The sequence below is a fragment of the Macaca nemestrina genome, chromosome 12, assembly GCF_043159975.1.
Source record: "Macaca nemestrina isolate mMacNem1 chromosome 12, mMacNem.hap1, whole genome shotgun sequence".
NCBI lineage: Eukaryota > Metazoa > Chordata > Mammalia > Primates > Cercopithecidae > Macaca > Macaca nemestrina.
Genome location: NC_092136.1, coordinates 111721697 through 111736718, shown reverse-complemented (window position 1 = coordinate 111736718; position 15022 = coordinate 111721697). Strand labels below are relative to the sequence as shown.

The 15022-nt window shown below is 39.2% G+C and overlaps 1 protein-coding gene across 9 annotated transcripts in view; it reads left to right on the top strand.

The window, feature by feature from the left end:
- The window catches only part of LOC105493752 (ALG9 alpha-1,2-mannosyltransferase), a 101376-nt gene that overhangs the window by 44981 nt on the left and 41373 nt on the right, over positions 1 to 15022 (top strand). For 8 of the 9 annotated variants that reach the window (XR_011611238.1, XR_011611237.1, XM_071075943.1 and 5 more), the window contains one exon: positions 696 to 825. Coding sequence is in view for 6 of the 9 variants with exons in the window: in XM_071075943.1 (XP_070932044.1) it covers positions 696 to 825 (130 nt within the window). In the remaining 3 variants the exon portion in view is untranslated. Of the gene's footprint in view, positions 1 to 695; positions 826 to 1637; positions 1699 to 15022 lie in introns of all 9 variants that reach the window. The other variant, XR_011611239.1, reaches the window with a different exon arrangement.

The window sequence follows — 15022 nt, the reverse complement described above, 5'->3', positions numbered from 1 at the left end:
TTCTTTATGCTTTCTGTGGTTCTGAGAGCGTAGGCCCTAAAGTTCTTTGCAGGTTGCTTCGTTTGGCCAGAGAAGAGTCCTGTGTAGGTTAAAGGGAAATCTGGTTGAGTCATGTTGCTCCATTTGAGAACTGGCTTCTTTAGCTTAGCTTTACTGGGTAGTAGTTTCTTATGCTTCATAAAGACCCTGTGTCAGTCATTAATTATTAAATTAAAACTTGTTTTTTAAGTGTTGACTTTGGCCTTTGCCTTTTACATTTGAAATAGTTTAAGAGATATGTTTGAGGGTTACTCTGGAACAAAGTATTTCTCCCATAGTGTGTTCTCAGTGCCATATTTCATTCTTTTTCTCTACACCTGATAATTTGCTTTATTTGATAAGTCTCTCTGCCCACATGGTAATTGACAATAAACATTGGCACTTCTCTGGTTTTTTGATGATATGAACATTTGGTTCTGAATTTCACTGCTAACAGTTGGTGAAATGGGTCAAGAGACAGCTAATTGTAAATTTCTCAATGATTTTGGACTGACTTGTGACCTCTGCCTCTATGCTCCCTGGTTGAGGTTTTAGCAGAAATATTTTTTCTTCAAGATAAATGTTTTTCACATAATTTTTTCTGGCTTGCTTGTTTCAAGTACATTTAGCAATATTATCCCCCTGTGTTTTTCTTATTTTCCTTGTGTTTCTGACAGTTGGCAGCTTCAGTTCATTCCATCAGAGTTCAGAGGTCAGTTACCAAAACCTTTTGCAGAAGGACCACTGGCTACCCGGATTGTTCCTACTGACATGAATGACCAGAATCTAGAAGAGCCATCCAGATATGTAAGGGCTACATTCTCTTCTTGCATCTCTGAAAAGAATTCTATGCCTAAAAGTCTATTGGCATGTATATTAGAGCATTGATAAAATGAGAATTTCTTAGAAAGCAATTTTTAAGGCCGGGTGCTGTGGCTCACACCTGTAATCCCAGCACTTTGGGAGACAGAGGTGGGATAATTGCTTGAGTTCAGAAGTTTGAGACCAGCCTGGGCAACACAGCAAGACTGTATCTCTACAAAAAATTAAAAAATAAGCCAGATGTGGTGGCTTGCGCCTGTAACCCCAGCCATTCAGAAGGCTGAGGCAGGAGGATCACTTGAGCCCAGGAGTTCAAGGCTGCAGTGGGCCATGATTCCACTACTGCACTCCAGCCTGGGCAACAGAGTGAGACCCTGTCTTAGAAAAAACTGATACTTTTAGGGTGAGGGGTACAACAGCTTTTGTTGAAAAAGAGTAAACAGTATCACTTTTATTTTCAAATTAACCTCTTTATTTTCTGTGTACAATGTAACCTCTTTATTTTCTGAATAATTTAATTTCGAAGCTTTTGGGTAGGCTGGAAGTTTTCCTGTGGTAGAAATTTGAACCATTATTCCGAAACTCATAGAATTCCTTGGCCTATTAAAATCCTCCATGGGGAACTTTCAAGTTATCAGGTGGACCTTTGACCTAGCTATTAGTATATGCCAATTTTAACAAATGAACAATGAAGACTGTTTCCATGGTGAGTGCCAGGGAGCAACCTCTGTCAGGACCATGATCTTCTCCCTACTTGTCTTTACACATTCTGAGATCCCATGCGAATTTTATTTCAGTTCCTTTGAAAGATGACACTTTTGACATTTGATGCCTGTGAAATCTTTGATAATGGAAAAGGTAAGAAGTAATAAACATAATGCCTCTCTCGGGTCACAAAGACAGTGTAAGATCATTGTCTAGAATGATTAGAAAGCACATTTTTTGACAACCTGTCCGTTAAAGAAATATGTGACAGTTTAAATGTCAGCTATATTTAATTTACATTTTCTTATGTCATAAGCTTAAAATGTAAAATAGCGAGACGTCCAATTCTCTTTTGAAGCAAACCTGCAGCCACATCTGGTCTTTTGTCGCCCAGATTGGAGCTGGTTAGAGTTCCATGGAGACCCTCAGCGTTTATGAGTGAGATTCTTACTGTATGAGCTTTAACTAGAAGCTATGAAAATGGACATCTTAAAGACACAGCCTTGAGCTGTTCCCTTGTAAGACAGGCATTTCTACCACATGGTTTATATTGGAGCTTGATTCTTTTAATTTAAGGCTCTGATTCCTGTTACAATGGAAATACCCTTGAGCAGGGCAGACTGTTACGGGTCATTTTAATTTTATCTGCAGATATGAGTCTCCTGAGTGCAGGGCATCACTAGAGATGCTGGGCAGTCAAAGGGTGGGAAAATACACTGTCATAGGCGGACAGTGTGAATTCAGTGATGTTATCGGAGCTTTGCTTTAGGAAGAGGTAGTAAAAATGGAGTAGTAAAAAAAAGAGCATAGACTTTAGAGTTGAGTAGGCCTGTATTCAAATCTCATCTCTGTTGCTAAACTTGATAACCTTGGGCAAATTAGTTAGCTTCTCTGTTTAATTTCAGTTCCTATCTGTAAAATGGCACCTACTTTGGAATTGTGATATTTGATACTATATCTCTCTTAGCAGAAATGCAATGTTCTTATGCTTGCACAAGTGTTCTTAATCTCATAATGGTATATTAGACAGATTTGAGGTAAAGAAACCCAATCTCTCCCCTTCCTTCTTTTTATTTTTCCCCATCCTGGTAATTTTATTCCAGTGTGTCCAGACTCATCATTGCCTTTTCCACCCCAGTGACTTCGCTTACAGTGCCTGAACCACCCTTGTGTCTCTTCTCACACTGTCAAAATTATCTTCCTCTTGGAAGCGAACTATTTAAGTCCATATTGAGCAGACCTTCCTTTAAGTGTCTTCAGTATTTATGTGTGCAGTTCATTTAGCCATTTAATTATCTTGGTCTGATTTAAGTATTTCTGATACCATATCTTTCCCCATCAAATGTGTGAATGCTATGAAGCGAATGACTGCACTTTGTTGCTTTTGTGTTCACCATAGTGTCTAGGACAGTGTCATATACCCAGTAGTTCACTTTTATGTGCTTTCTCAATGGGTAATGAATATTCATTGTCATTGTGGTAATGTTGTTGAGAGAAAGCTGGCTAGAAAATCTGTAGTGGCCTTTTGCACATTTCTTATGCTTTTATCACTGGTTGTCTTAGTTATATCATATTTCCATATTCTCTGCTGTCAGACAGTGTTAAATTTGATTAAATGACTCTATATGAGCTTTGCCCAAAAGGTGATGATTTTTCAGAATGCCAATAGGAATCACCAAAATGCTGGCTGATAAAAGCAGGGACAAACAAGTGATTTATGTCTGCCGGGTGGCAGCTGCGTCTAGCCCTTTGAATGCGAGGATTTTTTTGCTTATCTGTGGTGACAGAATCATGAAAATTAGGCATGGACCTTTTTTGTTAGTTCATCAGCTTTTGTTAGTGATAGTGTATTTTATGTGTGGCCCGAGACAATTCTTCTTCCAGTGTGGCCCGGGGAAGCCAAAAGGTTGGACATCCATAGATAGTGTCTGTCATTGCACCCATCCACATTCCTGAAGATGAGATTTCCTGCAGAGTTGCCTTTGTGCTCTAGTTTCAGTGATTCTCCTTCATGGGGGTCAGGGGTGGGGTGTTCTCCAAATCCAGTCTACTCACCTTTGACCCTTTGGAAGTAGCAGGGGTGTTTGCTGGCTTACTACTCTGTTTTTCATCATCCACTTGACTCTCATTCTGGCTTACTATTCATTCTACATGAACTATGATAAGGGATTTACCTCTTTCAGTTAACTGTTTAAAAAGATATTTGTTTTCCTGTGATAGTAAAAGTAATATATATTCATCGTAAAATAATGAAAGTTATAGACAAGAAAAAAATCAATCTGTCATCTCATTACCCAGATATTAGTACTGTTGCCATTTTGGTGTTTCTTTCCTTTCACTTTTTCCCCTTTGCATAGATATGTGCATTTGTATGTAAACAAAAGTCACAATTATTTTTTAAAGGGTGTTACATTTAATTGTTTAAGAAATAGTGCCAGGATCATGACTGTAATGCCCATGACTTTGCCCCATGTATAGAAGGACATGTTGTACAATGCTTATGTTTGTTACTTTTGGCATAAGTCCTGGTTTTTTGTCCAGGTTTATTCAAGAAGACAAAACAATGACATTCTCTATCTTTCTTGTGCATGCTAAATAGCAGCATTATTTTTACCTGCCCTTTAGCTCTGAGTGGCAGGTTTTAGCCAGGCTTTGGCTTCTGTGGTAAGTCCTCCAGCCTGTCCTGTTTCTATTCTGCATGGAAACGAGGAAGGATGTATGACTTTTTTTATTTCACTATTTTCTTTACCTCTGGGCTAATCAATAATTAGGAGTGAATAAGTGTAAAGGTTCTGTGGTTTGTACTGTACCATTATAACTATATTGCAGAAATAATGTTTTTGCTGCATATTTTTTCATGGTAAGTATTGAGTAGCTATTGAATATCTCATTATTGAACAGGAAGCATTTACAGGGGTACATGCCAAGATTGCCAAGATTTTCTCCTAGAATCAAGGTCTAAATTTGGAAGATACATTCAGTGTCCCCTCTTTAGTTCTTGAAAAATTCAAATTTTTGTTCACTATTTCAAGGTGAATGGTACACTTCCAGCTCCAAATCTGGTATATGATTTAGGAGCTACCTAGTCAGTGGATGAAACCTTGGAGGAAAAAACAGCTCTTCAGGAGAGAGCTTACAGAAAAAGACTTTTTTCTGACTTTAATGCTTAAGCCGACTTGCTGGAAGTTTTCCTGTTTTCTTTCTTTTTTAAGAGACTGTATCTTGTTCTGTCACCCAGGCTGGAGTGCAGTGGTGCCATCATAGCTCACTGTAACCTCAAATTCTTGGGTTCAAGCGATCCTCCCACTTCAAGCTTCTGAGTAGCTAGGACTACAGGCATGCATCACCATGCACAGTTAATAGTTTTATTTTTTCTAGAAACAAAGTCTTGCTGTGTTGTCCAGGCTGGTCTCAAGCGATCCTATTGTTTTGCCCTCTCAAAGAACTGGGATTATAGGCATGAGCCACCGTGCCTGTCCTCCATCTGTTATCCTTGAAAACATAGATTGGTCACTGATTTTTTTCCTAAGCAGTAATATAGTCAGTTCTACTACAATAAGATATAAAATTACAAAAAATTATTATGCAGTAAAAACCACAAAGCTTGTTGGGAAAACGGAGTTAGGGACACGATACTTAAAAAACTTTGTCAGTTGAAAAAGAGATTAGGCCAGGCGCGATGGCTCACGCCTGTAATTTAACACTTTGGGAGGCCGAGGCGGGTGGATCACGAGGTCAGGAGATCGAGACCATCCTGGCTAACACAGTGAAACCCCATCTCTACTAAAAGAACAAAAAATTAGCCGGGCATGGTGGCAGGCACCTGTAGTCCCAGCTACTCAGGAGGCTGAGGCAAGAGAATGGCGTGAACCCAGGAGGTGGAGCTTGTAGTGAGCTGAGATCTTGCCTCTGTACTCTAGCCTGGGCAACAGTGCAAGACTCCATCTCAGAAAAAAAAAAAAAAAAAAAAAGATATTAAAAATTAGCCATGCATGATGGCTCATGCCTATAATTCTAGTACTTTGGGAGGCTGAGGCAGGAGGATAGCTGGAGGCCAGGAGTTTGAGACAACATAGGGTGATTCCATCTCTACAAAAATAAATAAATAAATTAGCTAGGTATGGTGGCTCATGCCTGTAGTCCTAGCTACTCAAAGGCTGAGGTAGGAGGATTGCTTGAGCCCAGGAGTTTGAGGCTACAGTGAGCTACAATCATGCCACTACACTCCAGCCTGGACAACATAGCAAGACCCTGTCTCTGAAAAAAATAAAAATTAAAAAAAGATTTAAAATGGTAGCATGATTTTACATATGTTACATGGTTAAAAGTGCATAGATACTACAATAAATGTGGCAGTTTACTTTGCAGAAGACTTGAAGTTTCTTTGTGGCCTGGCATTGGAAGGATTGCAGCTTGTAGTAGTAAAAGGATTATGTGAAATCTTAACAAAAGTTATAATAGCAAAGGTGAACGGGTGGATGTGGCTTATAACACAGTGAACTGAGAAAGCCGGTGGATATATTTGTGTGTGTATGCACTCTGTGTATTCCTATGCTGATTGGTTCCACTGAGTGTACTTGTCTGCATTCACCTAGTGTTTCCTGTGAATTAAATGACATAATCAAATGCAGAAATTAAATTATGCTCAAAGTGTTCCCTAATATATCCCTTCTGTTGGAAAAAAATTTGCATTTTCAAAACTAGTATTAGAACAGAATTGACTATATATCAGTCAAAACATTCTTTATTTCATTCTTCTTTATCCCTGCTTTTCCAATTTAACCAGTAAAAAGAATCTTAGATTAGAAAGGAACTTAAAATATAGTCTGTGATCTTTTTATTTTATGGGTGAAAGAACTGAGATCTAGAGAGATTATAACTTGATAAAGATTAGTCCTAGGATAAAAGGCTTGGTTTCAGGATTCTTCAATATTATTTCATACTGCCTCTTTCTTGTTTTTGTGTGATAGTCATTCTTTGATGTTACAAGGCCAAATAGACATTCAGTAGCTGAGCATTACTTTCTGTTTGTTTTGTTTTGTTTTTTAGAGGCAGAGTCTCACTCTGTCACCCAGGCTGGAGTGCAGTGTCATCATCATAGCTTACTGTAGCCACAAACTCCTGGGCTCAATCGATCTTCCCACCTCAGCCTCCTGAGTAGCTGGGACTACAGATGCTGTAATGACCCTGTCTCTGCAAAGAATTTGGCTGGGCATGGTGGCTCACGCCTGTAATCTCAGCACTTTGGGAGGTGGGTGGATCACTTGGGGTCAGGAGTTCAAGATCAGCTTGGCCAACATGGTGAAACTCTGTCTCTACTAAAAATACAAAAATTAGCTGGGCATGGTGATATGCACCTGTAATCCCAGCTACTTAGGAGGCTGAGGCAGGAGAATTGCTTGAACCTGGGAGGCGGAGGTTGCAGTGAGCTGAGATGGCGCCACTGTACTCCAGCCTGGGTGACAGAGCGAGACTCTGTTTAAAAAAAAAAATTAAATTAGCCACTACCCCTAGCTAATTTTTAAATTTTTTTTGTAGAGAGAGGGCCTCACTCTCTTGCCCAGGCTGGTCTCAAATTCCAGGCTTCAAGTGATTCTCCTGCCTTGGCCTCCCAAAGTGGTGGGATTACAGGTGTGAGCCACTGTGCCCAACTCATTACTTTTTTAAAAAATTACTTTCCATTTCTAGTTTTTATGTGACGGATACTTTAAGTAGTAAATATCATGTTTAACAGTGAATAAAAATGATCAGAATTTCCCTCTGACACTCTTTCCTTTCTTCTCTTTTTCTTCCTTTCTCTCATTTTTTCCTTTCTCCTGCCCTTTTTGGAAGTCCTTGTTGGAGGAAAAAATAACTTGCCCTATTTGTTTCCTCACGAATTGTTATCAGTCTTGGGTATCAAGGCAAGCAGATTCAAACTGCTATAATATATACAGTGCAATTAGATTAGAATCTACTAAGAATTTAATTGAAGAATGTTCAAAATACTTCTTTAAAATTAATTTTTTAGTATCCATTATGTTGGCATTTAGAAATTAATGTGCCCGTGATCTATAATGATTGAATGAACAAAAATTTTTACCTGTGAGTTTAGATTTTTACAGTGCAATAAATTTTTCCTTGTGAGTTTAAAGGTTCAATCAACAAATATGTATTTAGCAAGGCTATATGGGAGACAAAAAACTAAGACAGTCTGTGGCTCTGGAGGACAACTACTTTTTAAAATTTAACTGGAGCATATCTAAAAGAGGAAATGAAAAGACAGAAAAATACTTGAAATTTTTCCCTTTCAGATGTTTTCTCCCAGGCTTCCATGTCCTTATTTCAATAAAGGAAATATCATGGGAGGGTATTGATGATTGGCCACATGATAGTGGCAAGAGCATTGACTGGAAGTTAGGAGAGTCTGTGATTCTTCTCTGGAATCAAGAGAAGTGTATTTTCCTTTTAAATGACTGGGAATTTCTAAGACCATTGACATTTCTTTGGACACCTTTCCAATTTGCTGAAACTACACCTGAAATCCAATTGGAGTGTTTATATTTTAGCTTATCCCATTATTGGGAGAAACCCACCCCCAATATTCAACGTGGGTCCTTTTCTATCTTCCCTAAGTGTTGGCTGGTCTGAGAAATAAGGGAAAGAGTACAAAAGAGAAATTTTAAAGCTGGGTGTCTGGGGGAGACATCACATGTCGGCAGGTTCCGTGATGCCCCCCAAGCTGCTAAACCAGCAAGTTTTTATTAGTGATTTTCAAAGGGGAGGGAGTGTACGAATAGGGTGTGGGTCACAGAGATCACATGCTTCACAAGGTAATAAAATATCACAAGGCAAATGGAGGCAGGGTGAGATCACAGGACCGGGGAGAAATTAAAATTGCTAATGAAGTTTCAGGCACACATTATCATTGATAACATTTAATCAGGTGACAGGGTTTGAGAGCAGACAACCAGTCTGACCAAAATTTATTAGGTGGGAATTTCCTCGTCCTAATAAGCCTGGGAGCGCTATGGGAGACCGGGGCTTATTTCATCCCTTATCTACAACCATAAGACAGATGTTCCCAAAGCAGCCATTTCAGAGGCCTCCCCTTAGGAACACATTCTCTTTCTCAGGGATGTTCCTTGCTGAGAAAAAGAATTCAGCGATATTTCTCCTATTTGCTTTTGAAAGAAGGTAAATATGGCTCTGTTTCGCCCGGCCTGCAGGCAGCCAGACTTTAAGATTATCTTTCTTGTTCCCTGAACATTGTGGTTATCCTGTTCTTTTTTCAAGGTGCCCAGATTTCATATTGTTTAAACAATTTGTGCAGTTAATGCAATCATCACAGGATTCTGAGGCGGCATTCCTCCTCAGTTTACGAATGTGATGGGATTAAGAGATTAAGGCAAAGACAGGCATAGGAAATCACAAGAGTATTGATTGGGGAAGTGATAAGTGTCCGTGAAATTTTCACAATTTATGTTCAGAGATTACAGTAAAGACAGGTATAAGAAATTATGAAAGTGGCTGGGCGCGGTGGCTCAAGCCTGTAATCCCAGCACTTTGGGAGGCCAAGACGGGTGGATCACGAGGTCAGGAGATCGAGACCATCCTGGCTAACACAGTGAAACCCCGTCTCTACTAAAAAATACAAAAAACTAGCCAGGCGAGGTGGCGGGCGCCTGTAGTCCCAGCTACTCGGGAGGCTGAGGCAGGAGAATGGCGTAAATCCGGGAGGCGGAGCTTGCAGTGAGCCGAGATCCGGCCACTGCACTCCAGCCTGGGCGATAGAGCGAGACTCCGCCTCAAAAAAAAAAAAAAAAAAAAGAAATTATGAAAGTATTAATTTGGGAAACTAATAAATGTCCATGAAATCTTCACAATTTATGTTCTTCTGCCATGTCTTCAGCTGGTCCCTCCATTCGGGGTCCCTGACTTCCCGCAACATCCCATTACCTATTTTCCTGTGAAATATTTTATGGCAGCACAGTTTACCTTGAGACATGTGTCCTGAGCCGGGGCCCTCATGACCAGAGATGAAAGTCTACATGCTGCTTCTGTCCTGGAAGAGATGAGTCCTGTTAGAGGCTTACTCTGCACTGTGTCCTACTCCAAGAGTGTGATGCTGGTGTTTGAGAGTCGAGATGATGTCACTGAAGACTGCAACCCTGACAAAGTTTCTGTTACAGCTGATGAGGAAAAGCTGTGACAGTATTTATTACTACCCAGCTGTCCTTAGCTCACTCCTCCCCCGACAAAATACATACCTTTTATTATTGGGATCTCAACCTCTGTTTCAGGCCTTTTATTTCCTTTGAGAATATGTAGTTTTGTTTACATCTGGAGTAGTATTAAATTGTCATCCTTAACATATGCTTGTTGATAAGATGTAAACAATGTGATATTGATGATCGATAAATTGGCTTGAATTCCCCCACTATTACCTTTTTTTCTTTTGGTTTAGAGGTGCTTATTTGTTCTTCTCTAAAGCTTCTAGTGGGTTGAAACTGAAAGAAGTCACATTTCTTTCAAAATGAGTCTTAAATGCTTGTGTTTTACAAAATTTTAAATTAAGCCATATTTTTAGCTTCGACAGCTGGTTGATATGTAGCCTGTGACTAATGAAATGAAACACATTTTTGTTTCATGATCATGTGTTAATGTCACCCTACAATTTTGTTATTTTTGATGCAAGAAAGAATGATTAAATCTGAAGAAACAAAAAAAAAATGGGCTCTTTGGTTATACTTTAAGGCAGATTTAAATCCAGTCTTTTGATTTTTGAATTGTAGATGATGTGGTTATGATCTCAGATTTTGCAGTGCGAGATATTTATAAAATTGAGAGAATAAATTTATTCTCTCTGGTTGTAATTCAAGTCATGTTACTTTAGTTTTTAGACCTATGGGGCAGTAGATACTTGGTGTTTTCAGGGATATAAACTGAGGACTCTCAAGCTAAAAATAGTCACAGTGAAACAATATATATAGCATGATCCAGATCTTGTAAAAAAAAAAAAAAATCAGTATCTGCAGAGAAGTTCTGGGATATACACTAACAGGCTGATGGTGATTTTCTTTGGGTGGGAGGACTATAAGTGATTTTTAAAGTTTTTTTTTGTAATAAATAATGTTTTAATTTCATCATGGAAAAAAAATAAATAACCATAATGGGGGCTGTCACTGTGAAATCTTTGATACCCCTACCAAGAAGATCTGTGGTGGACTTGAGCAACGTTCAGTGTGTTTTCAGTTGACCTCGAGTTTTTCTTCCTTGAACATAAGGACTTTCAACTCAAAATTGGAAGATAAGTTTTCTATCAAGTAATTTTTCCCTCTTAGCCTTCGGGCCTCTTCTTAAGTCATTTAGTCATATTTACTACTGTCTTCACTACTCTTTCCACAAATTATATCTTGATTACTTCAAAAAAATAGATGTGGTTCACTGATTTACAAGCTCCGAGGAACACTTTTTTTTAGAAACCTAGGGCTAAAGAGGATGCCACAGTGTATAAGGCAAGTAGGTTATTAAACTCTTGCAGGCAGAAGTGAATTAAGAAATTAAATAAAAATTTAAATAAAGTTGATTTTCCTGTTGTTGGGGTTTGGACAGAAAGCCTTGTCTGTCCCGTAAGCATGCTCAAGACTATCCATTGGCAGCATAATTCAAACAGTTTTGAATCACTGGCTCAAGAAGACAATGATCTATAAATATTATCAGCACAATCATGTTCATCTCCTATCTTTTTTTTTTTGAGACGGTGTCTTGCTGTGTCACCCAGGCTGGAGTGCAGTGCCGCAGTCTCGGCTCACTGCAACCTCCACCTCTCTGGTTCAAACAATTCCCCTGCCTCAGCCTCCCGAGTAGCTGGGGTTACAGGCGCACACCACCACCCCTGGCTAATTTTTTTGTATTTTTAGTAGAGACAGGGTTTTGCCTTGTTGGCCAGACTGATCTCAAATGCCTGACCTCAGGCATTCCGCCCGCCTTGGCCTCCCAAAGTGCTGGGATTACAGACGTGAACCACCACGCCCAGCCATTTTTTATTTTTTGTAGAGACAGTGTCTGGCAATGTTGCCCAGGGTGGTCTCAAACTCCTAAACTGAAGAGATCCTCCCACCTTGACCTCTCAAAGTGTTGGGATTACAGGCATGAGCCACTGCGCCTGGCTGCATATATTATTATTATTATTTTTTTTTTTAATTTTTTGAGATGGAGTTTTGCTCTTGTTGGCCAGGCTGGAGTGCAATGGTGTGTTCTCAGCTCACCGCAACGTCCGCCTCCCGGGTTCAAGCGATTCTCCTGCCTCAGCTTCCTGAGTAGCTGGGATTTCAGGCATGCGCCACCATGCCCGGCTAATTCTGTATTTTTAGTACAAACGGGGTTTCTCCATGTTGGTCAGGCTGGTCTCAAACTCCCGACCTCAGGTGATCCGCCCACCTCAGCCTCCCAAAGTGCTGGGATTACAGGGGTGAGTCACCTCGCCTGGCTGCATATATTATTTTGATAAACCTAAAGGTGAATTTAGAAAAGGACATGAATCTTGCCCTCAGAATCTAGTAGAATAAACAAACTTAAAATATTATTAAACGGTGTACTGAGTGCCATAATGTGCATAGGGAAGGTGAGAGAACTCTTGCTACTTCAGCCTCATGTAAGAGGTAGCATAGGAATTGAGTCTTAGAGGCTGATTAAGAATTTTCTGGCAGAGGAAGGGGAAATTGACATTCCAGTCAGAAGGAACAGCTTATGCAAAGACTTGAAGTATGAAAGAACATTAAATATTTAGGAGAAATTAAATGGCTTGAGGTTTCTAGATTTTAGTTAATTGAGCAGAAGCATTTCTCATTTCTTCTCTGTTTCATTGTTCTCACATATTTATGTATGTGACTGTGTTCTCTGGCAAATTTTACATTTGTTTAAAAACAAGGGTTCATGTTTTTCATTAATCTTTGAAACCTTCACAGTGCCTGACATAGGGATTATACATAGCAGGTGATTTTTTAAAATATAAGTGAAATACCCAAGTAGCCCTTCATTTAGTCCCTTTGAACTAAAGAGAGGCCTCCCCAAACCTTGTTAATAGTAGAAATTTGGACCAATTAGGACTCAAGCACTACCATTTTTCTTTCTTTTCTTTTTTTTTTTTTGAGACAGAGTCTCACTCTGTGCCCAGGCTGGAGTGCAGTGGCAAGATCTTGGCTCACTGCAAGCTCCGCCTCCCGGGTCTATGCCATTCTCCTGCCTCAGCCTCCTGAGTAGCTGGGACTACAGGCACCCGCTACCACACCCGGCTAACGTTTTGTATTTTTAGTAGAGATGAGGTTTCACCATGTTAGCCAGGATGGTCTCGATCTCCTGACCTTGTGATCTGCCTGCCTCCTCCTTCCAAAGTGCTGGGATTACAGGAATGAGCCACTGCACCCAGCCACTACCATTTTTCAAGATTGTTTATATTCCTGTAAGAGTACCAGGTTACAAGCACCTGAAGAACAGGGATCATGTCTAGCTTTCTCCTGTTGTTTGTTTCTAATGTAAATTGACAAAGGGTTTGTATTTGGCAGATTTGTGTCCTAACTGGTTCCCTATCAAGTTTGATATGTTGCAGGAAGATGGAATACTTTTCTTTTAGCTGTGATAGGTCTATTTCACACAGATGTTTCTGAATTCTCTGTTCAGGGTCATTTATGGAAATGAATTCAAAGCCTGGGAGCCACGCCTCCCGCATGCAACTTAATAAAATTTCATACGTTGATGCAAATATTAACCTGGGTAGAACTTTATCTATTGAATTTATGTTCTTCTGAATGAGTGATGAAAAGAATTGTGAAGAGGTTTGCGTTTAAAAAGACATTCCCTCTTCTTAGATTGTAAAGTATATAGCAAGAACTGATAATAATGCAAACTAACTGATTAAGCACAGAAATTATGATAGGAAAAGATTTTATAAGCATGTTTTGCCAACTCTGGATAATTGAAAATTAACTTCCCATTACTTTTTATTTATGCTTTGGTATAATGGCTTTATTCTATTGGCTGGGTGAATGCCATTTAAAGTTCATACATCTGATATTGTCCATCATAAGTTGGAAGCTCCTAAAGGGAAGATATCTATCCATTTATTTGTCTTCCTCTGGTCCCCTTTTAAACTGTAATGACAATACACAACCCGTAAAGAAAAAAATGGAGACTTTGACAAAAATGGTGACTATTTGTATATATGTCGACTTAACTCTATAAGTAGAAATTCTCTAAACTTTGTGTGATTTTTCTTTTGTTTCCTAATTTAGTACTTAATAGGACTTTCTTGATGGCAGTGATCGTGACTTTAGTCATAAATACTAATGAATTTCATTCTATATCATAGATGCATTCTTAAAATATTTTATATACTCTGATATTTCAAAAGTCCGATTTATGAAAGAAACCCAGAATTTGTTATTGTGAAACGAAAGAAAGCAAGCAGTCTCCCATGATTTCTTAGATTTCTAAATCTGCATTTTTGTATAAAGTAGCTTGTTTATTTTGAGACATGTTGTTGAGAACTAAGAGATAATCACCCAGTTGGGCTTTACTGAGTTGCAGCACCACCATCCTGGGTGTTCACCCTTATGTACTAGTTTCACAAGGGGGACAAATAGTTTCATTTCATGTAACACCTCTCATCAGTTGGTAGTGGCTCACTGGAGCCTGGGATGAAAGAGCATGATGACATTGAATCCAAGCTCAGTGGAAGGGTGCCACAATTGATTGGTGATGTCGAATATGAACAGTGGGAAAGGAAACAACAGCTGGAGCTTTCTGTATTTGCCATCACCTAACTTCAGGATAGATCTGTGTGGTGATCTAGGCTCTGTAGATAAGACATGTGACCTGTTCCCAAATCAGACTTTTTATATTGGTAAAGCACTTAGAGATGAAGAAGCACTGTAAAAATTTAGAATTTTTCAGGCATGTAAGCCCACAAAATTTCTTTAACCTTTCTATATTTAACATTGGCTTTAAATAGCTCCTTGACATCAACAAATTGAGAGAACTGAATGATCTTACTTTGCCTTTGCCATTTGTGACATGTTTCTTAACTGTGTTCAGTACTAGAAGCAAGACGTAGACTTTCTAATTGCCCGAGACTTGGCAGTGTAAAACCAAATCCTGTATATTTGTTACCTCCAGCACAGGGCTTTTAATATGGAAATGTATGTAATGATGAACAGCAGTAGTTTAGAGAAGAGTAGAATCAGCAAAGGGGAGTATATTTGCAATTGTGAGGAAATTGCTTTCTCTACATTTGCTTTCTCTAGAGTTGAGAAATTGCTTTCTCTAGAGTTGAGAGGGATCTTAGTGGCTTGCGCTCCAAACCTTTTGGAAAGGTGGTAAAATCTCTGAGCCTAGGTAAAGTTACTTCCCTAAATCACAGAGCTAGAGGCAGAGTATTCAGCGGTCCCATTTCCTGATACAAATGAAAATATTAGCTAGATTTAAATAAAAAGAGCAC